The sequence below is a fragment of the Aythya marila genome, assembly GCF_965140915.1.
Source record: "Aythya marila genome assembly, chromosome: 2".
Lineage (NCBI taxonomy): Eukaryota > Metazoa > Chordata > Aves > Anseriformes > Anatidae > Aythya > Aythya marila.
In genome coordinates, this window is record NC_139043.1 from 44977785 (window position 1) to 45004089 (window position 26305).

The window sequence follows — 26305 nt, forward strand, 5'->3', positions numbered from 1 at the left end:
AACTGAAACACCTTTTTTTCCTGCTGCAGTTACGGCCAGCTTATGTTGCTCTAATGTGGTTCTGCTTTGAAGAGGGATCTGAGAAGCCTTAGGCTGCAGGGCAAATATTTGCCACTCCGGTGCAGAGTAGTGAAACCTTGCTGGTGCAAGGATTTGGTACCATTTGTTGGGTTTCTTGTTTTTGGAAAGCATTGAATTTTGGTGTCTTTATGACTCATATAGAGACCCCTTGTTAGGAATAGAATTATACTCCTGATTTTTTTTTTCTGATGTTAAAAGCAATTAGTGAGGTTCTTTTAAAGTACTATAAATACATGTTAAGTGTTGGAAAAGAAAAAGCATGATATTTTGAGCCATGTCTGAAACATTTTTGCAAATATATATATATGTATTACGCAATATAATAATGTGTGTCACCATCATTTTTAATGAAGACCTACATCAGTGTATATACATAAGATTTCAGTAAGTACCTACTACCGAAGGATATTTTGGACAGATTTTGTAACACTAAAAGTTGGGCTGCAGGCTTTCCAGTTGTGGTTTTTGCTTAAATGCATCCTAGAAAGGATAGCAACGAAAAGAGCAAACCAAAACTCTTTCAGCAGAACGAGGTATTGCAGTTGAGGTGTGACAGAGCATAGCTGAGCTTTGCTTCTTGGTCCCTTGCTGATGCCCTCCCAGCTGCACAATCCTGCTGGCTTCAAGCTGCACAAGGCTGGGTCAAGTCCAAGGGATTCCCTCAATTTTGAAGCCACTGAACAGGTCTTTAGTCTGCCATGCCCTCCTCCCAAGAGCTCAAACACACACTGCACATTGCCCTGAGTTTCACCTTAGTCTCTAGACTTGCTTCCTTAGCACTACAGTGGAGCAAGTGTCGTGGTTGACTGTTCCACTAGGAACTACGTGGCGAGCAGAGAGTTTCCAAGGATTTCTCTTTCAAGAGAAAGCACGTGTGTGCCTACTGTGGTGCTTTCACCTTCATTCATTGTTCCCTTGGGCCTCTGCGTTGAAGCCTTTGTGTAATCTTATTTAGGTAAGCAGCTGGAAGAACAAAAATTGAGTTAATCTCAGCTATCATATTTGAGTACAAGACAAAACGGTGTGTAGTATAGAAAATGAAGATTGTCATGGATTTTTTATGGTATAAAAATGCTGTAATCTTGTAACACATTATCATCCTGGAGTATTTTTTTTTTTTATTATATTTTGTCTCAGCATCCACCGAGGAATTCCAAAACCTTTATTGTCTTGTATAAAAGCATAAAACCGCCAATTCAAATTCTGTGGGAGTGTAATGGGAGAACTATTTCAGTGGTGTGCACGTTTGTATCTTAGGTGTTTTCCAGTAAACAGGGGGAAAGGGTGGGGTAGATGACAAAATGTAAATCATGAATTGTGGGTGCAGTGAGATGGAGTGATGGTAAAGGAGACAAGGGGTGATGAAAGAGTGTCTAGTATTTAGCATCTAATACTTAATAAGCAAGCGTTCTGAAACTTCAGTTTCATTGAATGTCAGCGCAGGCTGTCAGTGTTGCTAAGGCACTACTCTGCACTTCACAAAAATTTTTATTTCTGAAAAATTACAGGAAATCATTGCTTCTTATAACATTGACTTGAAGTTCTTGTACTATAGTCAAATTCTGTGACTTCGCTGGCGTCTGTGCTCTTGTGGTTTTCCTAGTATTGTTTTTCCTTTCTTTCTCTGCAAGGAAACACAAATAGGCTTGCTTAGAGTAACTTCATTAGGAAGTAGAAAGTAAGGGCAGGAAGTGAAATTTATTTTGGAGTGAGTACTTCCTGATCAGTTGTGGAGCTAAAGGATTACCACTATATGTAACTGTAAGGGTATTTGCCGTTGCTTAACACATCATTACAGAAATAGTCCCCTCAATTGCACGTCCAGTGTTTTTGCTTCATAGTTGCAGATATGATACTGCGTGGAAAAGAAGCTGAATCTGTAGATTTTATTTTTTTAAGTGCAAATGGTTATTGAAATCTATCTTTTAATGGCATTAATACTGCATCGATCTGGTCTATGTTGTTTGAAATGAAATGTTAGTGCTCCCTATCCCTTCAAACTTTGGTTTTGTTTCATAGGTTGCACGTCTTCAACAAATCCCTGACGGTGACAATGAGACAATGATTCCTGTACTGTCCTCAAAAAAAGCAAGTGAATTGCCAGTCGATGAAGTTGCAAGCATTTTGCAAGTAAGTAATTTTGCATCGCTTTAGACTGTGTTGATGTTACCAAATGATGTTTGATATCTCATAAGAACAGATCTTGTTACTAAGAGTCCATGCATTATCAGGCTGTTTGGTATTAACTACCATCTACTTTTAAAAGCACCTCGATTATTAAATTGTTTCTTGAAATGCTCTAATCTCCAGTGTTTCTGAGAAAATTGTTAATTTGGGGTGGTATGATTCAGCTAGAAAATCTTTAGATTTCTGTATGCTTTGGAGATTGTTTTTTGTTAATAAAACTCTCCTTGAGTTTCAGAATTGAGTTCTTCCTGTAAAACTGTCCTGTTTTTCATAGCTATCACTTCCATTTCTCAAAGGAATTCGTAATGTCTTTGATATATTTTGGCAGCCTCTGTTTTAAGAGGAGGAACAGGATTGAGAAAGCTACCCATAGACAGATATATGAGCCATTGAATTTGGGTTAACTTTCTTGATAGATGATCTATTTTCATTTTCTGCATGCTTGACTGCTTGAGGAGTACATCATGATAAACATTGGTCACTGATAACTCAAAAATTTGAAGCTATGGCTGTCATTTAGCTGGGTAACTGAACTCCTAACATAATTCTCAGCAGTCTGAACTGTTTGGCTTGCTAAAGAGTTTTCTGCAGGGAAGATTAGCAATCAGAGATGTGAAACAGCATCTGCTTCTGTAATTCTGTGATTTTTTTTTGTTGAATCTGTTAACTACTGCCAAATTTTATTTTAAAACAGTTAGCATTTATTGTTGTACAAACACCAGTACCAAGCTTGTATTTCTGATGGCCAAATTTTTATAATCTAAGACATTGTATTTTGGTGTTGGAATTTATTTTGAAGTCTTATCTTAACAGTGTAATCGCTGACTGTGTTATTTTTTGTATATTTCAATAGGCTAATCTTCAGAATGGCTTAAAAAACTGTGAAGTGTGTCATAGACGGGCATTCCATGGATGGAATGAATTTGATATTAGTGAAGATGAACCACTGTGGAAAAAATACATTTCCCAGGTTAAGATTTTTGTCTTTTCTGCTTTTAGGTTTTAATAGTCTGTCAGTAATTTTGTTGTCTTAGCTTTTGTGTACATGAAAGTACTCTGATAAAAGCGGGTAAGCTGAAGTAGAGTAAGAAGTTCTTCTGTAACTTGTATCTAACTTACCTATTGAAAAAAACTTTCATTTAGGTACGTCAGTGTTTAGGTTATATGGTTTGTTTGTGAATGATTTCATAGCTAGCAGAAGGCTACCATCTGTAATATCTCAAGGACTGGGGAAGTAGAATAAACTTCCTTATAAGCAAAGACTTAGGCATGAATCACACTCAAGTCAGACACAAATGCTTATGATTGGTAAATATTTAAATGGAATATGAAGTGTCAATAATTTGATGGGCAAAAGAAATTTAAGAAAGCAAAAATATTGCCTTTGAAGTGAGGGTGGGCATGGGGTCCACCTTGAAATCTGATGGTAAGCAGAATCAGCAAAAGTCACATGTAAATTTCTTCCTCTCAGCTCGATCTACTACGAATATTTGGAAATGCCCCTGCTTTGCCACTCTTTTGCCTCCATCCCTTCTCCCTGGCAAAGACACTTAAAGCAACTTTTCACACAGAAGATTTTCCTAATCAAGTTGTTAAACATTTTGGTTAGTATTTCCTGCAGCCTGTCTAAGCAGCAGTACAGTTAAGTTCTAAAGTAAACCCTGAAGTAATGGGTGGTTAATTCTAGAGAAACTGTTTTACTTGGAAGTGGCTGCAAAGATAATTCCATGCTCTGCTGATAGTAGGAGTGGGAACATCATTACATACTAGCTGTCCTCTGGCATTAATACTTCATTTTCCCATCCATCTATAATGTCAGTTAGATGCATCAGAAGACTTCTAAGGAATATCATCCAAGCCTGTTTTAGGTAGGATTTATTAAGATACGGATTTGCTTTGAATGTGCTCATCATATGTACTCTTAGTGTCCTTTACTTTTATTGTAAGATTCACTTTTTTGTAAGATTTCTCAAAAAGGGGACAGCAAGTATCTGTCATGTAGAAGAAAGATCCTTTTTTTCTGTCTTGAAAATGTGAATCAGGGAATGTAAGAAATGGTTTCCTACTGTTATGTACTGAATATGGTCCATTCAAAGCCTTTGATACTAGAAAGAATAATTCAAGTAAATTCTGAACCATAGAGAGTCAAATTCTGTTTGTGCTGGCAGATTGCAAAAAAAAAAAAAAAAAAAAATTAAAGTATGTTTTAAAAATGGATGTTCTTTGGGGGGTAGGCAAAAAAGTCATTCTGTGTGGTGTATTACTGAATTCCTGTTCTGTTTCATTTCAGTTTAAAAATCCCCTTATTATGCTTCTCCTGGCATCTGCGGTCATCAGTGTTTTAATGCATCAGTTTGATGATGCTGTCAGTATCACCGTGGTAAGGAACTAAAATTTTATCTACTGAGACAATACTTCAGAATGGATGACCACATTTGCTTTCAACGTCACATCAATGCTAATGTGGGATGGTATCACTTGATTGTGATTAATGAAGCTAATTTATATGCTATCATTAAATCTGCTGTTAAGTTTGTGAGGGGATTTTGTTTTTCTTGACTGATAATAGTACGTATCAAAATATCAGCTTAATAGTTACCTGCCTACATCTTACATCTTTGCTGTTTTGTTGATTAGAACATCTGTGTCTAGGAGTTTGTTCTGAGGAACAATTTTTGGTGCCTTCTATCTAATGTTTTAATCTCAAATTATGCTTTAATTTCAAGGTGAAACCAACAGAGGTCTTCTGATAATTTACTTGAAAAATGTGATCTTCTAAAACATGTAAAAGAAATCTAATCTGAACTCTCTAGAAACAGCAGAAAGAAGATAGAAGCTGAAATAAGGAATTGTCATAGAAGTTTGCAATTAAATAGGGTGTTAAACTAATGAGTGACTGTAGTGCTGCTAAGCATTTGTCAGGGCAAATGACACTGAGGAGAAATTTGTATTCCCTTTCTACTTTTTGGGGTGAAAAGTAGAAATTGGGATTTCTGTATGATCAGAGGTAGTTTGTAGCTGTGGTGGTATTTTGGTTTGTTTGTTTTTGTCTTAGCTGACCTCCACGCTCCATATTGTGAGGAATTGTGTTTCTGTAATTAATTCAAGATAAACAGAGGTTTGCTCCTGACCCCTCTTTTTCTGCAGACACAGTAGAACACATGGTTCCTCTAAGAAACATTATGCAATTTGAATTTGAGTGTAGTGTTAGTTGTACTCATAGTAGTATAGTCTGTTGTGCTCATATGTTGGATGTAGGAAAATTATTCTATCATTAAATGTATTTAACTGTTGTGGCCAAAAGTCAGAATATTTTTGCCCTTTGGTAGTGCCCTTAAATCTATTTCCCTGTACCCTTCAGCAAGGCAGTGTAAGGGAGCAGTAATTTCTGTAGTCTGTGCTCCAATCTGAGAAGGAATCTTCAACAGCCTCATGAATGTTAGCAGAGGCGTCTTGAAATACGGAGAGTAAGTGCAGTTCAGTTAAGCTAAATGAAATAAACAATTAATGAATTTTACAGCTGACCTACCATTTAGTCTTGTAGTTATCAAGGCTTGTATTTTCACTGAGTAAATATGTTTTGCTTCTTTCTCAGATGACAGTGCAACTTCTGTGTCTGTATATTTCTGCTGAGAGCCTTAGCAACAAAACTAATTTGCTGCTAAATATCTATGACATACATTTCTTTTGATAGCATTGCTGGCTTGAGCAACTTTTGCCAAGGTTTTTAGTTCAGATGTTAAAAAATGTACTGTAGAGCTGCGTGATGACTTGAACTGGGCTCAGATCTTAAAACAAAACAACAAAAAAACACCCTACCTTTTCACAGTTAGAAGATACTGGCTTCTTGTTTCAAGCCATTGCACATAGACCCTGAAGTGAGACACTGACATGAGACTAGGATATCAAAGCTGTGACAGGTAGCATGAAAAGAAGTTAGTACTGCTTGCCAAGGAAGCATATATGTAACTCTGGAAGCAATACCCCAAGGAAAGAGGAAGAAATGCATATAATTTTTTACTAGGACTCAGTCATTGAGGCTAATGTTAGTGTCACCAACCAGGCAGACTTTATCTTTGATTTAGTTAATGGTATTGCAAGAGTTTTTCTCTTGCAAAATGGTCATATCTTATTTTTTAGAAGTTACAAGGTGCACTTCAATGGCTTAATTAATTGCTATTGCACTTCTGAGATACATAGCCATATCTAAGATACAATTGTAAGAAGTGCAACAACTCAGTCTGAGTAACAAATGTATTTAGTGTAGCAAAACTCTAGACTGTATTGAGGGGGAAGATGGTACTTTAAACAACATTCATCTTTGTCTCATTCTCTAATAGATCTCATTCATTCACTCATTGCACGTCCCATGCTTACAAGCCCAGTGATGTTCATGTTGAAGTGTTGTGCCCGGAATTGTGTGTGATATGGGGGAAGGCTTATTATTGAGGTCTTGGTGCTTCTCTTGGATTATTCCTAATGGGCAACTTTTTTATTTGCCTTTTTGGTTTGGATCTTGGCTGTTTGGGGTGGAGTCAATGTATTATCTTACTTCATGGGAGTCTTGGGCAAAGTTCCCAAGTTTCCTCCGCTTGTCTTCCTTACCAAGATATTTTATGGCTCCACACCCGTTCCTCAACTCTGTGTCTAGTCTTCAGTTTATTCTTAATCTTTCTGTTATCTGGTCATTTGAATGAAACAAAATCTGATGCTTTGCAACAGTTTTTGTGGCAGTGAACACCATTCGTACTTCATTCAGACATTTTTTTTTCTATTTGTGTTCTGGATCTCTCCCCACTGTTGTCTCTTGTTCACCTTTTAGAAATGCAGAGGAGAGCTTACAATCGCTTAACATTTTACTTCAAAGTCCCTGTCTAGTTATCAATCTTATTTTTAGTAGCATTACCTTATTGAAGTTCTTGGATGACACTAAAACAGATGTAGAGATAATGCCATTGTTTTTTGTTTTGTCTTTAGTAGGCCTGAGGGAAATCTGGTCATTTCGAGCATGAGAAAGTCTGTTTCCAAACCATATTGCTAATGTGTAGTAACAACTATGGTTGAGAAAAAGCAAATATGATCAGTAACTTTCATGGCCATTTGGAATTCTTTTATCTTATCTGCTTTTGTTTTCTTGCAGGCAATACTCATCGTCGTTACAGTTGCCTTTGTTCAGGTAAGACATCTGTTGTCCAAACAAGATCATTGCTTTTATGTATGCTCTTCTATTTAATAAGTAGTTGTCCTGATATGTTGTGCAGCTGCACAATGCTTGATTAAAGAGCTCTGTGCTTTCATCCAAGTCTTTTCCCTTTTCTAAAGTGCACGATTTTTCTTGCTTTAACTACATTGACATTTATGCATCTGTATGGGTAATATACTCAGCAATAAAAGACTACTTGTAAAGAAGCATTCAGATTAAACTGTGCTGAAGTGCTTTAAAATACTTGATTTCATAGAAAACAGTTTTTGACCATAAAGCTTTGGCTGCAATGTCATACAGAAATTTTACCCCCCAAAATATATTTTAAATAACGTAAGTCATAAAAACGTTATTATCATTCTTTGAATACCCAGCTTTATTCAGTGTCTGCTTAAACCAAAATAGCTTCCTGTTTGTGCTTTTAATCTTTGTTTATCTTGAAATTTATTATAAAATCTGAATTAGAGGTGAATTGTATTACCATAGTTCTCCAGGGGCTTAGAGTTTGAACACTGGTTTTGGTACAAACTTGCTAAACTGTAGAACTTGATCCCTGTGTTTAGAAGCATTACTGTAAGAATTACAAAGCCTTGAAGGTATTAAAAGAAAATGCAAAGAATCTCTACCAGTTTTTCAGAAATAACGCGTGTAGGCAAGTTCTTAAATCTGTAAAACTTCCAGTATTTGGACTGTATTTGCTTTTTAAAGTATATCTAATAAGGAGCTGTTGTAGGGCATATCTTAACTGATTCTTTGGAATGTTATAACAACTTTACTAATGGAACACATCCACATCTGCTGAAATCTATCTTGTTATTGTTTAGGTTTTGCCCGTTTTAAAAACATTCACTTCTTTGTTTTATTGTCTTTGCAGGAGTACAGATCAGAAAAATCTCTTGAAGAGCTTAGTAAACTTGTGCCTCCAGAATGCCACTGGTATGGAATTGTATGTCCTCTCTCTCCTAAATTAAGTCATGTTAAGTTTAATGTGAAATGAGTAGAAGAAAAAGTTTTTACTGAACGTAATACCTTTTATAGCAAGCATTACACTGATATAGAAAACTTATTTTGACTCATTTTAAAGATTGTTTTATTGGCAAAAAATATTACTCCACGTTGTTGCCCCTTGAACACTTCAAATGATATCACTGATGTATAATTTCTAGAGAAATAAACAGCAAAATTGAAATTGTATTTTTCTGGAATCAGTAGCACTGCAACGTATAGTCAACACTTCACTTTTCTAGACAAAATGCCAGAGAAGACATTCTTATGTACCTTGACCTTGTGTTTACGCCTACAGTGTACGAGAAGGTAGAGTGGAACATACACTTGCAAGAGATTTAGTCCCAGGTGATACAGTCTGTTTGTCAGTTGGAGACAGAGTCCCGGCTGATCTACGATTATTTGAGGTATATACCTACTCTTGCTTTAATATTTAATAGCATTTCTTTTTGTGGGACAGAGGGGAAGAGAAGATAGCTACTGAATACTGAACTGCATAAATATTATTGTTTGGAGCTTGCAACTATTTTGATAGAAACTTTGAAATAATTAAACTCCTAAATGTAATTGTGCATTCTTAATATATGTGGGTTTTGATTGTAGGAAATGAAAGAAGTATTTTTCCAATTTTATGTATGCAGTCTGTTACTTCAGTTGAATACTTCTGAATGTTAAGTCAAATGGCTGTTTTCAGTCTGAACTGTAAGATATGTTAGCAGCTGATTTCGTGTCTATATTTGCATTAATTTTAGGGTGTAGTTGCAGTGTTCTCTGAACACTGCTAGTTTTATAGACAAAACCTATACCAGCTAGTGTCTAAGAAAAATTTGTGGTGCCCTTGGGAAGTTTGTCTGCATCATCTGTTAGTGGATCATCTGTTAGCCCTTGTAATATAGTCAGTACTTAATGTTTTTCTGAATAATCTTTGTTAGTGACTTCAAAAACTTTCTTCTTCCCACAACAATTGTGTAGTGTCTATGTTAGTGTAGAAGTGCTGTTGCAGCAGCATTTACTATCTCATTCGTAAGCTCATAGCATACCATGTTAGCAGCATTCTTGGACCTGTTACAATGGAAAGCAGAAGGGGAATTGAAAGTTTCTAATCTGTTTGTCTACACAACCTCAAAATTTGCACCATCTTTATTTCAACTATTCTTGCAGATATTTGAAAATAAGAGCATGTCATCATAAGGAATTGCCTTGCTCTGGCCTTGGAAATCTCTACCACACAGTGGGGGTTGTTATATATACATGTGTGTGTATGATGCATCTGTCTTACTTGGCAAAATGTACATGCCTTCTTCTGGAAACTTCAAGTCCAATCTTCTGTAAAAAGGCTAACTATGATCACCAGAAAACTCTGATATGCTTAATTTATCCTCCTGTATAAATAGGAGATATTACATTAGAGATATAAACAAAGCAAATAGATATTTCAATGTAAGTCCATAATCAGAAACAGTACAAAAAAGACAATTTGTATTTTTTGTGTTCTGGACTTGCGGCCAAAGCAGTCAATTCTTAAAAGCTGCTAGGCCTAACCTTGTGCCTTCATGTTCTCACATGGAAAAAAGTGGAGGGAGAAGCAAATGTACAATCTGTGCAGGAATGCCTACTGCTATGATTCCGTGAAGGTTTGTGTTTGAGATAACCTTTCTTGTGGGATCACAAAAGGTTGTCTTTTCAGATAAAAAATCAGATTTCTTTAGCGTGTTCAAATAATACTGTCTTAGAAACTTATAGAAATGCTAATTAAGTGCTGTTTACTTTCTGAAGTCTTATTTTTCTATATATTGTTTTCATGTATACATATATATAAGAGAAGAAATTTCTTTGCTGGACTTGTGGGGCAATCTTGTTTTCCAAAACATTATAGAATGACCTTTTCTGGCCTAAGTTTTGTGCAGGTTAATGAGTCCTCTGTCAAGTTTTCTAGTAATACTCTTTAAATCCAGAACACTACAACTAACATGCCTGTAGCAACTTCAGTTTTGAACAAAATTGACTTCAGTAGTGATGACAAGTGTTTCAGAGCTCATGGATAAATCTGAACATCCTGTTTCAGTTTGGAGTCTGAGGAATATGTTGCAAATAAAAATTGCTGTAGAACTTTCCGGAGCTAATCATTCCTTATGGCTTTGCTTGAAACATTCCTTGCAGTTTTTGATAAGTGCCCCTTTTCCTTTATTGATAAATCATCCATCTTTTAAAAATGGATACTGTCCTGGTACGTACTTGAGAGAACAGGAAGAATTAGAGGAATGTGATCAGAAAGCACTTTAGTAAGGGTACTGTTCTCTTCTGAACATTGACTAAATTTTTGATTTAGTATGCCTTTGTTCATTTTGTTGTCCAGCTAGAACTGGAGTGCAAGAGTTACTGGAGTAACATGTCACTTCAGAAAATAAACCAAAAATAACTTTGAACCTCAGAGTGGTGTGCTATAGTATGGTGGTACCAAATGCAATGTGAATGATTCTTGCAAGTGATATCTTCTCAAAGAGTTTTTTTTTTTTGTAATTTAGTTTTATTAATCATCCTTTAATACTGCTTTTCTCAATACAGATATATTGAAATTTAGTGATATATTCATAAGAAATGACTTTAATTTTTAATACTGCAAAATTATTTTTACTTGAATTGCATCAGTAGAATTTTATGCTTCAAGCTTTAACTTTGTTCATGATCCATTAAAGTCAATAGAAAATGTTAAAAGTGATGTCAGTTGGGGAAAGACATTTAAATTTCTATTTTTATTATATATTTTTTTTGTTTTATGTTTATAGAAAACAGTCTTTCTTTTCTTCACTTATCAGAGATTGAGTAGCCGTAATGGTAATTCAGTTTTTCCCTTTTCCTTCTCCTACCACCTGCACTTGTTGTCAAAAAACACAAAAGCAAAACCTAAAAAAAAAATGTTTCTTCAGCCTTGCCTGTTGCCCGAATGGCATTTTCCCTAGAGACATTTCGTGGACAAAAACCCACTGTGTGTTTTGTTATGTGTTCTTAATGAACAAGATAGGAGGAAATGGACAGAGAAAGAATTGAAAGGATATTACATTTACATTTACAGTCTCAGTTAATTGTATTATTTGGTAATGGAGTGCATCACAGTTACAACCTCTTGACTGTTTTGTAGAGAAAGTCATAAACATAAAATTAGGAGTAAACTTTGACTTTGCAAAGCAAATTTATTGCTGCAATGTTCTGTAGGAATGCCTGCTGCTGTGCTGGTTCTGAAAATATGGTCAATATTGATACATGGTTTCTTGTCATATGAATAAATTAGGTATATTTTTCATGGCCAGAGTTGGGAAACTTTTTTATTATGACTTCAACTACTTACGAAAGTTTATTGCTATGCTTTTTACCTACTCTATATATTTTGTTTTCAAAGGCTGCGGACCTTTCTATTGATGAATCCAGTCTCACAGGTGAGACAGCTCCTTGCTCTAAATCTATAGCTCCTCAGCCAGCAGCAACCAATGGAGACCTTACTTCAAGGAGCAATATTGCTTTCATGGGAACGTTGGTCAGATGTGGAAAAGCAAAGGTAAAAATTATTATTGATAGGAAACAATATATTCCGTGTTTTAACTATTTGAATGAAACCAGTTATTTTTAATTTTAACTTACCTGTTGATAACTGTTATTTAATGACTACGTATGTTTTATTTTTTCTTAAATAGTAGAAATGGAATAGGAATAGAAATGTTTATTGGAAATAAGGATGAGGATGACTTTATTGTGATACAATGCAAAGCTGTTCTCAGTGGTGCTTTTTCAGACACGGGGGGGAAAAAATCCATGGCCAGGAGCCCTCAAATTTTCAGGGAACAGATGGTGTAAAACCCTTCTATCTAGGATTTGGTATTTGTGAACTTGCAGAACTATATTTGTATGTTAGAGTTTGAAAACCTCTAAATGAAATTACAGATATGTTTGGTGCTAGCTGGATGTTGCACTATTGGTGTTTTGTTACAGGTAGTTGCTGTACTTCAGCAGTACAGAATAGCAGTTTGTTTCATGGGGGTGAAATTTATTTTTTATTTTTAACAAAAATACATCCTATTTGCCTTAATAAGGCTAACAATTGTAGCAGTTTAAATGGCGTTTGCCCATTGACTACTTAAGTCAAAGCTGTCAAGAACAATCATGTACGTTTAATTTAAAACTTCAGATCTGAAATGACTGCTTTTTGGTGGTGTGATTTTTTTTTTTTTTTTTTAGGGCATTGTTATTGGAACAGGAGAAAACTCTGAATTTGGAGAGGTTTTTAAAATGATGCAAGCAGAAGAGGTAAGAATGGATATTTAGAAACAACATTAAATTATTCATTCATTAAAACTGTATTTTTGGAATTTATTTCATAGGAACTTTGTTAGATTTAATTACATTCGTTTTAATACTATTCTTTTCTCTAGTGAAACAAATCTCTCTTGAACATGAAAGTAGTAATTGGATTCAGTGTAACAAATTCACCATTGGTGACCTAAAAATGTTATTTCTTAAAATAATTTTCTGAAGCGTTTAAAGGATGTAACAAATCTTGCTGCAATTTGTGGTAGTGTATTTTTTCAAGTGGAACTATGTTTGTGCAAAAGGTATTTGTTATGACAGATTTGTATGCTGCATGCACAGGACTATGTTTTCCCTTGAGGAGCGGTGTATTTTCGGGTTATGAATTTGTTTCCCGCTGCTTCATGATCTCTAGCCCATCCTTCCAACGTTACAGAGCTCCCTTTGACTTCAGTATACTAAACTCCTGTAGTAACTTTCTTTATTGCAGTGCTCTGATCCACATGGAAAGTCAGACTCTTGGAGTACTTTGTGTTTCAACAGCCTTCTAACTTCTTCCCTGGCTCTCTGACCAACATAAGGTCATAAGGTGACAGTCTATTTTCAGCTGTCAGGGCATGATCAGGCCTAGTATAGGCAGTACATTTTTTTTTTTCCAAATTACATTTCTGAAATCTGCCAGAACAGAACAACTAAGGGCATTAGGTGAGGCATCAAATATGTCAGCTGGGGGTGTATCACTGACCTCACGTTGTTAGCTGCAGTGCCTTACTAGACCTTTCAAGGGAATACTGCTGTTCTGTCATGCAGAATGTAATCCACTTTATTACACATGTGAGGAAAATATGATTATGATACATAGTTTATATTGGAGCAATTGCATTTATTAATGAAGAAAGAACCAGCAACAAAAAGCGTGCGCATTTTACACAAACGTTCTGAAGTATCAGAGTATTGTGGAGTTACGTTTATGATGCTTATTGCAGTAATCTTATTTTAAAAGTAGATTTTGAAGGTAAGGGTGAATCAAACCCAGTATCAGAACTCCCATGTAATATGTGCACTTTTCGTACCTTGTAGAACAAAGATTTTACACTGATGCAGTTTCCCTTTTATTACTATACTTCCCATACTGTAGGTCTACCATATGTTAATATAAAAATCTATGTTCCTAATTTTTATCATCTCTTTATTTAATTTTTTTCTTGGTGTTCCCCTCCTCTTTTTTTATACATTTTTTGGCACTAAATGTTTCTATAGCTTCCTATTTGGCTAACTTGTATTTTCTGCAGCTTGTTAGCAAATTCCTCCTGAAATATAATTGGCCTTCCAGGGCTTTAATGCCTCTGCCTTGAAAAGTCAGTTTTGTTCTTGTTATCAAGAACTTTTCTGTCTAGAAGAATTGCAGTTGTTTTTTAGCCCATGTTTTTTTTTTTAAATCCTTGATATGACCTTTTGTATTAGATTTTGCTGTAGACATCACAAAACTCCCAAAGGATGTTTCTAAAAAAAAAATGTTCATTTCATTGAAGTATTCCTTGAACTTCTTGATTTCTACATGAGAATTGAACAAAGTAGTTTGTGCTTTCACAAAGTAAACACATGGAAACATACTGTATACCTGCATCTTGGTCAGTTAGTTTCAAGACAAGGCCTTGAAGCTTGCATACCTGAAGAAATAGGATACAGTTTATGCTTTTAACTTCTGCTTGTTAACTGTTGGGTGTTTACCATTCACCAAGGCTCCAAAGACACCTCTGCAGAAGAGCATGGATCTCTTAGGAAAACAGCTTTCCTTGTATTCCTTTGGTATCATAGGTAAGAGATTTATGCAAAACAACTACAAATTACTTTGTAACTGAAACCAACCCATGGGTTTGGGAAAACTGAGGGACTTGATCTCCTTTTAGATATTTTGACTTCTGATTTTGTTTGCTAGTGTTTAATGAGTTCATGCAAGTAATAATCTGAAGATTACTGATGTGACATAACAAACCCCCTTACAATGCAAGTTTACTTCTGCCCACTAACATGCTTTTCTGACTTCTTTTGGCCTTCTGAGTGCTTCAAGTTGCAGTGTCTCTTCTGATTCAAGGTGTGCATGAGTCCTTTACTGCTGGTATGATTGGGCAACTTGACTGGCAAAAATTTTCTTCACCGTTGCTGTACTAATGGAATCATGCTCCAACAGTGATAGAAACAATGGATTTTTATAGGCAACATAATGATAAGTTTGGCTGAGTTCTTTTTAATGATAGGCTACAGTGCACGTTGGTTTTGTATTTACCATGACAACTGTTTTTTTCATAGGAGTTATTATGCTGGTTGGCTGGTTGCAAGGAAAACATATTCTTGATATGTTCACAATTGGAGTGAGGTAAGGTATATGTATTTTTTAAATAGTGTTGATTATGCATGACAGGATGCGTGTGAAAGCTAGTGATGTATATTGTGCTTGCACACAGTCTCTTTAGATAAGTAATACAAAGTAAAACCAGATTTTGTGCTTAAAAAAGCAAATTCGTACTCGTTTTTAATGATACAGGACGTACTTGTCTGTCTCTTAAATTGTGTGTTTGTGTGGAGGTTTTTGAGAGTTTTGGGAACATCTGTAAACAGACAATAGAGTTGTGCAATTTGAATTTCAGTCACTGAGTAAATAAAGAAAATGCAGTATTATAAGTAGCATCAAATAAAGCTGAATTACTTGTGTACTTCATTAGCTCATTTTCCAGCACATCACAAAAACTTAATTCCAGGCTGTTGTCTGCTGAGAATAACACTGAGTTTTTATGCTCTAGCTCTCTGCTCTCAGAAAAGTTGCTGGGTTGCTATTACATGGACAGTGAATAGGGCAGAGAGTGGTGGCATATCTTTCTTTTTAGTGATGACTACACTTATTCTTCACAACCTGGACTGCTTTGCACAGTCCTCAGTAGTTTTTTCATGTATGCAAAACAAAAGTAAGATTGTTTTTTTCCCAGTTTTTCTTCTTTTGTATGGGTAGAAGTGTCTAAGCCATTGTACATTGTTACTGTTTTCAGTATGTGTCTTAAGTGGTATACAAATAGAATCAGATGACATTTGGTTCCTTTCACTTTTAACCTGTGTTAACAGGTAAGTACAGAAGCAACGCCCTCAGCTGTGAATGCGTTATTACTATGCATTAATCTATGACATTCTAAGACAAGATTTGTGTATTTATTTTTGTTTCAGCTTGGCTGTAGCTGCAATCCCTGAAGGGCTCCCAATTGTGGTAACAGTGACACTGGCACTGGGTGTGATGAGGATGGTGAAGAAACGGGCTATTGTAAAAAAGCTCCCTATTGTTGAAACCTTAGGTATGGCAAGACTAACTTAGAGATAGTAGTTGGATATAAATCTTACAAAATCAGTAAGAATCTCAGTGGCTAATGATAAATGAAGCAGGTGTTCTTATTTGCTGGCAATGTGGGGGTATCTTTAAAACATTTTGAAACTGAGTGTCTTTTACGTGAGCAGTTAGAATTCAAGTCTATGCTTTTGTGTGCCCTATCAGCACTCGGTTTTTGAATTGCAGTAAGCAGTCTGTTGATTAATTACATGTCACACTAGTAACACTCAAACCTGCATGTGTAACTAGATGTATGGAGTACTCTTCGTTCACAGTAGAACAGTGAAAATATGTCAGTACAAGTATTTTTAGCTAGCTCTGAGATGTTCTTGCTAAATAACAGATCTGTGAAACAGTCTTTAAATCAACTTTTTTTGGCGTAAATTTGAGTGTTTTTGACAGTTGGAAACAAATCCAAGTTTGCATATCGGAAAAAATCTTTATAATCAAAATGTACCTTAAGGACGTTGTGCTGCTTATATTAAAACCTAAAATATTTAAAAGATGTAAGCTTGGAAACATTCTGTACGTAGTTTCAGTCATGAAACATGTAATTCATAGTATATGAAAGAGAAACAGAAATCGTAATTTAAGTAATTCTGCTGCAGTTGAATTTCTCCTTTGAAGATTAGGAATATTTTTTCTAATGCCTTTAGCAGTTTAATTAGTATTGCAAGCTTTTTTGTTGCTTTTTCAATTTCTGCTGTTGGGTCAAGGAATGTCAAAACAGTGCAACACTGTTTCAAAATACTTTTCTTGACTTAAAAGAGCAAGTATATATTTCCACATTTCTGTAATCTTTTTAATCTCATTAAAAATTGTGGCTTTAGTATTAAGTCACACTTATAGATTGAGAAAAATGACTGCTGTAAAGCAGGCTCTTAACTTTCCTCCTCAATGGTAGTTCCAATTGAGTCTTTAGGAGTATAGTTTGAGATGCATCAGAGTAAAATTAAGGAGGTAATGAATGGAACCACTTGGGACAACTTGTCAATTTGGGCTTTTAATTAGCTTTTTTAATTTACCAGACAAACTTGTGAAGAACTTTGCACAGCTATTCACGAATAGTTGAAAATTTCCTGTATTTATTATATCCCATCTTTTTTTTTTTTTTTTCCCAAGGACAGCTGCAGCGTTTCTAGAAATTTGCATGTCTTGAATGCTCTTGTTCTTGTTAGCCACTCATTTTATTCTAGGCAGGCCTTGTCTTACAAGTATTAATTGGTTATTTCAGGTTGTTGCAATGTAATTTGTTCAGATAAAACTGGAACTCTGACAAAGAATGAAATGACCGTTACTCATATTTTTACTTCAGATGGGCAACATGCTGAGGTATGTGGTTGAAGCTCTGTTAGACTTAAATTTTGCTTCTACTTCACTGTGTGTATCAGCTGAGATATTCTTGATTATACTTCATTTAAAGCATTAATTAAAGAAGTGTAAATTAGTTGCACCAAATCTCAGTTCCTCAATTTCTAGCTAATTCTGTTCTTCATCTAGTATTTCAGATTTTGAGTTGCATTACCCAAGCATTCTGTGGTTATAGAAGAATTCGCTTTATATAATATATAAAGTTCTGTAGGTCATAATAAAAGATGCTGAGATGCATGACAAAAATGAGACTTGGCATTTTTTTTCAGTGTGGAAAATGGGACTTTATGCACCTGTTGTAGCAGGTGCATAAAAACAAAATGTATATGTCAAGAACAGTTGAAATAGGAGGGGTATCCAGATTTTGGCTAAAAGATGATGTGTAGTATGAACCCTTCTTACGAGTGCACTATCATACTTGCTTTTTTCATAATGGATGGAGTTTAACGTAGAGGCAGGACATAAAGCTGTGATTGAGGTTGGGTGTTTGCTGCAAAGGCTGAAGTAAATGCACAAAAGAGAAGCAAAAGCAATAGGAATGGAAAAGCAGCAAGGCATGCTTCTATATGTAGTTCCATGGGAGTGTACTTTAAACAAGTTCATGAATTCCTGAACTCCTCATGCTTAGGGTTTTATTCACATTGACAAAACCCTCCATTAGCTTTACTTTTTTTTTTTTGGAATAGTAAATACTGGAATTTTCTTTATCCTTTCCTGTTATTTACCTATGTTTGCTTATATTTCTTGGTACTTATTTTCTATTCTTAAATTTTTATAGGAATGCTTTAATTGCTTTTTTCTTTACTACTAGCATAATTTGTTTATAGCTGCATGAAATCAACTCCTTTGTCCTAATGGAAAGAGAATTTGAAATAGCTGTAAAATATACTAGCTGTTAATGCCATAGAATTGAAGACTTCTGGGATCCTAATGGGATGCCTGTATTTTATGCATTAAATATACAGTTTTACTGTTTTTAACACCTCTCAAAAGTCTCAGCTGAGAGGCCATTCAACTATGATTTTCTTCTTCCTGCATGAAAGTAGGTCTTGGCTGTGTACTTCCATTCCCCTGCAGGGGGTATGCATTATTAACTAGGAATAGGAGGAAAAAATTAGAAAGCAAAAGGAGTAAAGGAGAGAAAAAAAATGTCCCAATTGAGTAAGGAGATGGGAATAAAATTGTTAAATTTTTGAAAAATAATGCCTAAAATATTTAATTGAAAAACTCCATTGCCTCAGAGTTTTTTTCCTAGTCTGGTACCTGCTACATTAGATGTTAAGTAGAGAATTCTATTCACACAGGGTAAAATGCATCATTATGCACGACATTGTTTTAGCTTTCTATAGTTCGTAGTGAAAAGCTGAGATTAAAACAGTTTAAGAACCCAGCAAATGTTACATTGCATGCTACCTTTGGCTCTTTGTCTTACAGGTTACTGGAGTAGGTTATAACAGGTTTGGAGAAGTGATGCTTGATGGTGAAGTTATTCATGGTTATAACAACCCGTCCATTAGCAGAATTGTTGAGGTGAGATACTGGCAGAGACAGGTTTCTTTTAATTGATGATAGCACAACAGTTATGCATGACATTTACTCTGTGTTGTGTTTTCTCCCCTTTCTGTCCTCATCTTTTAGGCTGGATGTGTGTGTAATGATGCTGTGATTAGAAACAACACCTTAATGGGGAAGCCAACAGAAGGAGCTTTAATTGCACTTGCTATGAAGGTGGGTACTTAATGGTGCTTTTTTGATTCATGATAGGTGGCAAGTGTGTAGAAATGTATTTTTTTTTCTCATTTTTCCCTTATTTGCATCTCCTAGATTTGTATTGCAACTGCTCATCTCTTGTGTTTCTTACCATTTAGAAATCTCTGGGCATTCTGAAAGATAAAAGTTATTTAGAATTGAAGTAAAATATTTTTTATCTTTTTGCACGCAGTACTGCTATTTTGTCTGCCATAGGTTAATTTACCTGTTGCATATTGACTGTGCTCTTTCCCAGTTCTCATCAGGAGTACTAATAAGTTGATGACTGATATATTGGTGGCTGCACCATTTACGGTACCATTTAAGTGCTGGGCACAGGTGGTTTGAATTGTGGACACTCTGGTTAAATGCTTTTTTTTATGCTGTGACACTCAGTTACTGAGAAACATAGCAAGATATCTGAGTACTTGATTTTTCTGTGAAGGTAAATAGACTCATAAAAATACTGGAAGGTGAATGCATTACAATCTTTTTCCTCCCTGTGTAACTGAGGACTGAGATACCATCTTGCTGAGATTTCATTCCAAGTCTACAGTCTTTGACTGGAAAGGTCTAAAGTGATGTTATTTTGTCAAGAGCCCATAGAAACAGAGAAGAACAGGGGTTCTTTCACATCTGTGGCAGGAAAGGGAGGTAGTGAAGGAGATGTGAAGGTTCATAAGTACTTGAGAATGGCTTATGGCAGGCTGCTACTTAAGCTTCTTTTTTTAATTGGCACTTGGACTTGGCTAAGTAAGGAGAGAGCATGGAATTCACTGAGTTGCGTTTTGGGGTGGGGGATGAAATGCGTTTTGCCTGGAATCTTTATGGTTAGTTTTACATCAATCATTTGGGGAAATTCATAACAGCAAAAAAAAAAAAAAAAAAAGCCATTTCAGGTTAGATAATTTGAACTTTAAATCAATGACTTGCGTCCTCCAGACTGCCACTCTTGTCTAATAATTTTTTAGGCCCTTTTAGCAGAGAAACTGAATAGATTAAAAAAACAATGCACTGGGATTTTGGATGTGTTTTGTCAAACAAAGAACTAAATTGGCAGTCATTGCAAAACTTGTGTCTGTGGATGGTCATAATCTGGAACATATATCAAGATCCTTGAATCGAAGATATACACTGAAATGGTCTAACTTATGCTGAAGCCTCAAAGAAACTACTAGGTTCTTCCGGTTCTTGTTTTTCAGAAGTTTCTCTACGTGGAGCAATGTTCTGAAAAGCAATTTAGGAAATGAAAGTGATTTTTTGTTAACTAAGAAGTCTCAATAAATTGTTTAGTTGTTTGGAAAATAAAGGTGCTTACATTATGTTGCTTTTTCTGTTCTATGCAGATGGGTTTAGATGGGATCCAGGAGGACTATGTAAGGAAGGCTGAATATCCCTTCAGCTCAGAGCAAAAATGGATGGCTGTTAAATGTGTTCACAGAGCACAGCAGGTAAATTTCAATCACAGTTTTCTTGTGCACTGACTCTGTAGAATAGTTATGTACCCTGGTTAATGTCCTCATTTTTCACTTCAGAGACTATGGCAAGCTGGTGTTAGTGCATTGTCTTGGGAATATGGTTTGATTATCTAGTTTCAGCTTCAAGTTCTGAAAGAGATTAAGAAGGACAAGAAATTCTTTCTATAAAAGGCATACTGGGAAATAATTCTAAGCATTTTGATATCTGAGACTTTGAATGTCTACCTGGCATTTCTTCATTCTCCTCCCTCATCAAACATTTAAAGCAAGTCTGTGAATCTTCTGCTGTTTCAGGGCTACGTAGTTACATGGAGAATTAAAAGCAAGAAGATGTGTAGGTGTTGAATAGTCAAAAAATGCTTTTGTTTGAAAACATAGTTTTTCTGGTTTTGGTGTGGACAGCACATTGCTCAGTGTTCACAGGATTTATGTTAGCATGTTTTGGATTATGAATACAAGCAATTCTTAAATCTCCTTTTCCATCTTCTGGTGCTTTCATGTACATATTTACGCGTATATTTCATTTAGACCAATCTGAATATTTTTGTAAAGAATATTGACATAATCACTGCCAGTCTGGTAACCGGAGATATGTTCAACAACAGATACTGGATTTGTGGAAAATGTCATAGTATTTCTGACAAAAAATATCTTGCAAATAGTCATTCATTATTGCAGCAAAATCTTTGCTTTGGAAACAATGCATTTGACTCCATTTTTCTTTATGGAGAATGAGGTGGTATAATCCTTGTCTGTATGAAAAGTAGAAAAATCATCAAGCAGTTCCTACTCCCTGATTCACTGTGTCTGATGTGTTTTCATATGAGCATTTTTAAAAGATTGTTGAAAATTGGAAATGGTTTAAAAAGGAGCATAAATTATTCAAAGGCTAAAAAGATACAGTAGAATTAGAGCTCTGTCATTTAAGTCTATCAGAAAAATTGAGGTATCTTGATGACTGTGCACAAACACCTTCACAGGGAGAAAATAGATGTATTAAAAAGAGCTTTTTAGCACAACAGGGGAGAGAAGATGAGAATCAGTGATTGGAAATTGAGCCGAGGCAGTAATTCTTAATGGAAAGGAGGGGAAGGGAAAGGATGAGTTGATTTAGTGCTGGAATAAATGTTGAAGGTAGATGGTGGATTTTTAGCACTTTGCCTTCAAGGCTACAAGTCTTTCTGAAAAATGTTGGAGTTATGTGATACAAGGCTAAAGGTGATATTTAATGACCTATGGAGGAAAACAGGTGGTCAGATGATGAACTAGAGATCTTCCAAGTCCTACATTCTGTGTAGGGTTCATTGCTATCCTTTGCATGGCCTCTTGTTTATAAACTGTGACCTCACAATGTCTAAAGTGTATGATGTCTACTGAAATGAGATACTGATCATTATCTTGGCTATTTTGGTATTAACACTCTTAAATATATACTGTGTAGAGAGATACTTCAAGTAACAGATTTTTAGGTTTAGAAGCATAGATTTGATCTTCCTTATATGTTCTGAAGGCTTTTCCAAGAAGTATAGATGTGCCATTCTTTCTTATTGTGTACATATGCACGCACGCAGTGTGTGTTCTTGTATGTATACATGTGTGCAAATAGTTCTTTTCTTTTTTAGGACAAACCAGAGGTTTGCTTTATGAAAGGTGCCTATGAACAAGTCATTAAGTACTGTACATCATATAACTGTAAGGGACAGACCCTACCTCTTGCTCAGCAACAGAGAGAGCAATACCAGCAAGAGAAGACATCCATGGGCTCTGCAGGACTTAGGGGTAAGACTTTTTCAGTATCTCAAAGTAGCCATTTTTACATAGTACTGCTGACTTGTTCAAAAACCCCTCAGATACAAGATTTTTTTTATTATTGTTCAGTAAGTGCCACTGGGTTGGTTAGTTTCCCATTAGAATTGGGGAGTGGAAAACAGGTGCTGTATGTAGCTTAAGGCATGAATAACAGCATTGATTAAATTGCAGCAGGTGAGAAACGGTGTTGCTGGTTCCCGTCATCTCCTGCATTTGACCATAACTGAAAAATACATTGCTAGTTGATAGCTTCCACATCTCAGTATAGATCTTATTATAAATAAAAAAGAATAATATGAATGTGTTCATTTTCCTCTTTGGCTCTTGGCACCTTTGTAAGTTAGGCTAACACAACTGATTGCAGGTTAGAAGATGCCATTAAGATTACATTTTATATTAACCTCCTGCGTAGATTTTTAAGTATAGCTGGAAGTATTTTTCATTAGATGATTGATAGGAGGCTTGTGGGCAAGCATTATACAGGACACTATAGCTGTCTTTGGCTTCTGTAAAGAGATCTCTGGGCTGTTATGTCCATCCAGAGGTTTTAAATGTGAAACTATGGGTACTGTGTGGCTGTGGTGGTTTTTCTCTGCTATGCAACTGAACTCTACCACAACCGCTCTCACTCCCCCTCTTCAAAGGGAAAAGAGGAGAATATATGATGGAAAGGGCTCAAGGGTTGAGTTAAGAACAGGGAAATCACTCAACAATTATTGTCACAGGTGAAATAGACTCAGCATAGGGAGATTAATATAATTTATTGCCTATCACTAGCAGACTGGAACAGTGAGAAGCTAAAGGCAAACTAAAACCACTTCCCTTCCTTTCACCTGTGTTTTTTTTTCTTTTTTTCTTTTTTTCTTTTTTTCTTTTTTTTTTCCATTGTTAAATCTGCTTTCCCAGAGGCCCAACCAGTGTCACTCAGTGGCTTGTCTCTGGCCAGCAGTGGGTCCCTTTTGGAGCTGGCTGGAGCTGGCTCTGATCTGACATGGGGCAGCTGCTGGGCACTGCTCACAGAGGCCACCCCTGCAGCCCCCCTGCTACCAAATCCTTGCCACATAAATCCAAGACAGTCAAGGCTCAGGAAGTTCCTCAGATACAAATTACTAGAAATTAAGAGGGTTCACTAGGAGTGGTATCTCTTTGTACCTGTTTTCTTCAGACAGTCATTCTTTACATGCCTGCCTTGGATAACTGTCAAACAGCAAATCTTGTGTAACGTTTGAAAAAAGTGAATCTTCTGTTCTCTTGCAAATCTGTCGTTTAAATATATTTGAGTTAAGGTTCCTACTGTAAAAGACATTCCAGAAAATATACAGCACGTAGTTGATAAAATCTACTTCTATTCAAAAACAAAAAGAAGGCAGAAAATAAAAATATGTTAACTGATCCTCCCTTTGTCCTCTTGCATAAAAGACCTTGCATGTACACAGAAACCACAAGGCTTAGGTGCCTTTCCTTTTCCACACAGTAGGAGCATCAACACTTTAAATTGAGAACAAATGGGAAAGTTTTTTCTTTAAAATATGAAATATGTATGTTTGATAAAAAGACTTCAGAAGAAAAGAAATACAGAAGTAGGCTATTCTGAATACTTAAGGTAACAGATGTTGCTACCAAGGTTTAAGGAAAAAATAATCCCTGTATTTTGCTTTATTCTAACCTAGTAGTTCAATTAGGTCTCATTTCTGAATGTCCACTTGTGTTAAGCTAATTTCAAGTGGAATATTCAGATGAATGTTGCTACTCATAAATGTTTTCAGCTCTGAGGCTTTTGGTCAATATGCAGACACAGTTGTTTTAATTTTAGTTTTAATTTTAGAAAGCAAATATTAGCAGTTGTTTTAAATGGTGTAAATGTTATTTTTAATTCTCATCTTATTTTTTTCTTTGTCTCTTAAAAGTTCTGGCCTTAGCTTCTGGTCCTGAGTTAGGACAACTGACTTTTCTGGGGCTTGTGGGAATAGTTGATCCTCCACGGACTGGTGTAAAAGAAGCTGTCACTACACTTATTATGTCGGGAGTTGCAATAAAAATGATTACTGGAGATTCACAGGAGACTGCAGTTGCCATTGGTATGAACAGTCCACTTCTATTCATTTTTCATTTGTTTTCGGTGTTGGCAATGCCTAGCTAGTTGGTTTAAAGTGTGGGTATTAAGTCTTTAATATTTGTGAGTTCTGTATATCAGGTTAACCTGTGGTGTGGTGGAATTAGAAAAAAACTAGTCTGAAGTGATGCTTGAATTGTAGTTTTTCTAATTTGGTAATGTATGACTGCTGTTTTAGACTATGTATTTTTTTTTTATTTTATCTTATTTTTTTTTACTGTGGTCTGTCACAACATGCTTGATTTCCAATTCTTACTCTTACACACCCAACACCACCCTCCCCACCCTCAGCTTTGGATGCCTGTCTTATAGCAACAGAGAGAAACTAAAATAGGTGCTGACAATATTTAGGATGGATATGGCACTGATGCTTTCTTGATCCCGTTGTGTCCATGTAACAAACTTTGAAGTTTAAATACTACTGATAAATTTTGAAATTACTTATTTTTACAATATAATACATTAAAGTGTAGTACTTCAGCCAGAATATAGTTTCTTTATATACAGGATGATGATGAAAAAGTTGAATGTGCACATAACAAGTACATCCCCAAATTATCAGTACTTCGTCAGTTGCAGATTTGCAGCTGAGAGCTGTGCACATCCCCATCTCATTTTCTGTCTTGTTACTTCTGAATTCTAAAATCTTTAGAGAGGACTGGGCTCTTATATTTACCTGACACAGTGAGATACAGACCTTAAGACCTAAAAAGTTTAAAGGAAATATCTGATTAGAACAGGCTTGGTAACTTGTATTTCTCAAGAATTTACATAATTTACTTCAGCATACTGAGTCAATAAGGTGTTATTGATTATTATTATTAACAATAGGGTATTCTGCTATGGTAATTTCAAATCTCAAATGCTGCAGAACATAATAGTTCTAAAAATAATTATGTGCTTGTCCTGGTTTCAGTTAGGATAGAGTTAATTTTCCTCCTAGTAGCTAGTAGGGTTTTATATTTTGGGTTAGGATGAGAAGAGTGTTGGTAACATGTTGTTTTTTAAAGTTTATTATTGTAACACCTTTTTATTATCTATTTCCAGCTAGTCGACTAGGATTGTATTCTAAAAATTCACAGGCAATCTCTGGAGAAGAAATAGATGATCTGGATATTCAGCAGCTTTCTCAAATAACACCAAAGGTTTGTTTTAACATGTTACTGAAATGCAGTAAAGGGTATATTTTATATTGAGAAATTATTTTATCTGTGGAAAGCTGAAATTTAACTTTTGAGTTACCAATGATAGAAAAAGGTGATACACTACATTAGTGGAAGCTTTAAGTGCAGAGTATTAAGCTGTCACAGATCCAACGTTAACACAAGATCGTATGAAGTTTTTCTTTCAACTCACAAGTTTCAGTGAGTTCATTACTTCTGCCACTTTAAATGATTCAAATTGCTATATTTTTTGTTTTTGTTTTTTAACCTTTCAGCACCTATATTGGAACTTTCATTTTGCCGCTTTTAAGTGAGCATCACCTTTTTGTATTTTTAGACAATTAGACAATTTCATTTCTTTGAGTAGCTAATAACATTATAAATCTGCTCGTTCAGACAGCCCATCCTTTTGTAATTCATAAGAGGAGCTGTCTGTATGCTTAGTGATTTTAGATTGAGGCCACTAGTTAAGAA

General features: G+C 35.5%; 1 protein-coding gene across 4 annotated transcripts in view; it reads left to right on the top strand.

Moving 5' to 3' along the window:
- The window catches only part of ATP2C1 (ATPase secretory pathway Ca2+ transporting 1), a 49513-nt gene that overhangs the window by 13453 nt on the left and 9755 nt on the right, over positions 1 to 26305 (top strand). For all 4 annotated transcript variants that reach the window (XM_082755455.1, XM_082755454.1, XM_082755453.1 and 1 more), the window contains 18 exons: positions 2101 to 2211; positions 3122 to 3238; positions 4559 to 4648; positions 7409 to 7444; positions 8346 to 8407; positions 8775 to 8883; positions 11874 to 12029; positions 12707 to 12775; positions 14518 to 14593; positions 15086 to 15152; positions 15992 to 16116; positions 17383 to 17480; positions 18954 to 19049; positions 19158 to 19247; positions 20615 to 20719; positions 22369 to 22525; positions 24463 to 24633; positions 25716 to 25813. In XM_082755455.1, coding sequence (XP_082611581.1) covers positions 2143 to 2211; positions 3122 to 3238; positions 4559 to 4648; positions 7409 to 7444; positions 8346 to 8407; positions 8775 to 8883; positions 11874 to 12029; positions 12707 to 12775; positions 14518 to 14593; positions 15086 to 15152; positions 15992 to 16116; positions 17383 to 17480; positions 18954 to 19049; positions 19158 to 19247; positions 20615 to 20719; positions 22369 to 22525; positions 24463 to 24633; positions 25716 to 25813 — 1791 coding nt within the window. In that variant the 5' untranslated portion in view covers positions 2101 to 2142. The remainder of the gene's footprint in view (positions 1 to 2100; positions 2212 to 3121; positions 3239 to 4558; positions 4649 to 7408; positions 7445 to 8345; positions 8408 to 8774; positions 8884 to 11873; positions 12030 to 12706; positions 12776 to 14517; positions 14594 to 15085; positions 15153 to 15991; positions 16117 to 17382; positions 17481 to 18953; positions 19050 to 19157; positions 19248 to 20614; positions 20720 to 22368; positions 22526 to 24462; positions 24634 to 25715; positions 25814 to 26305) is intronic.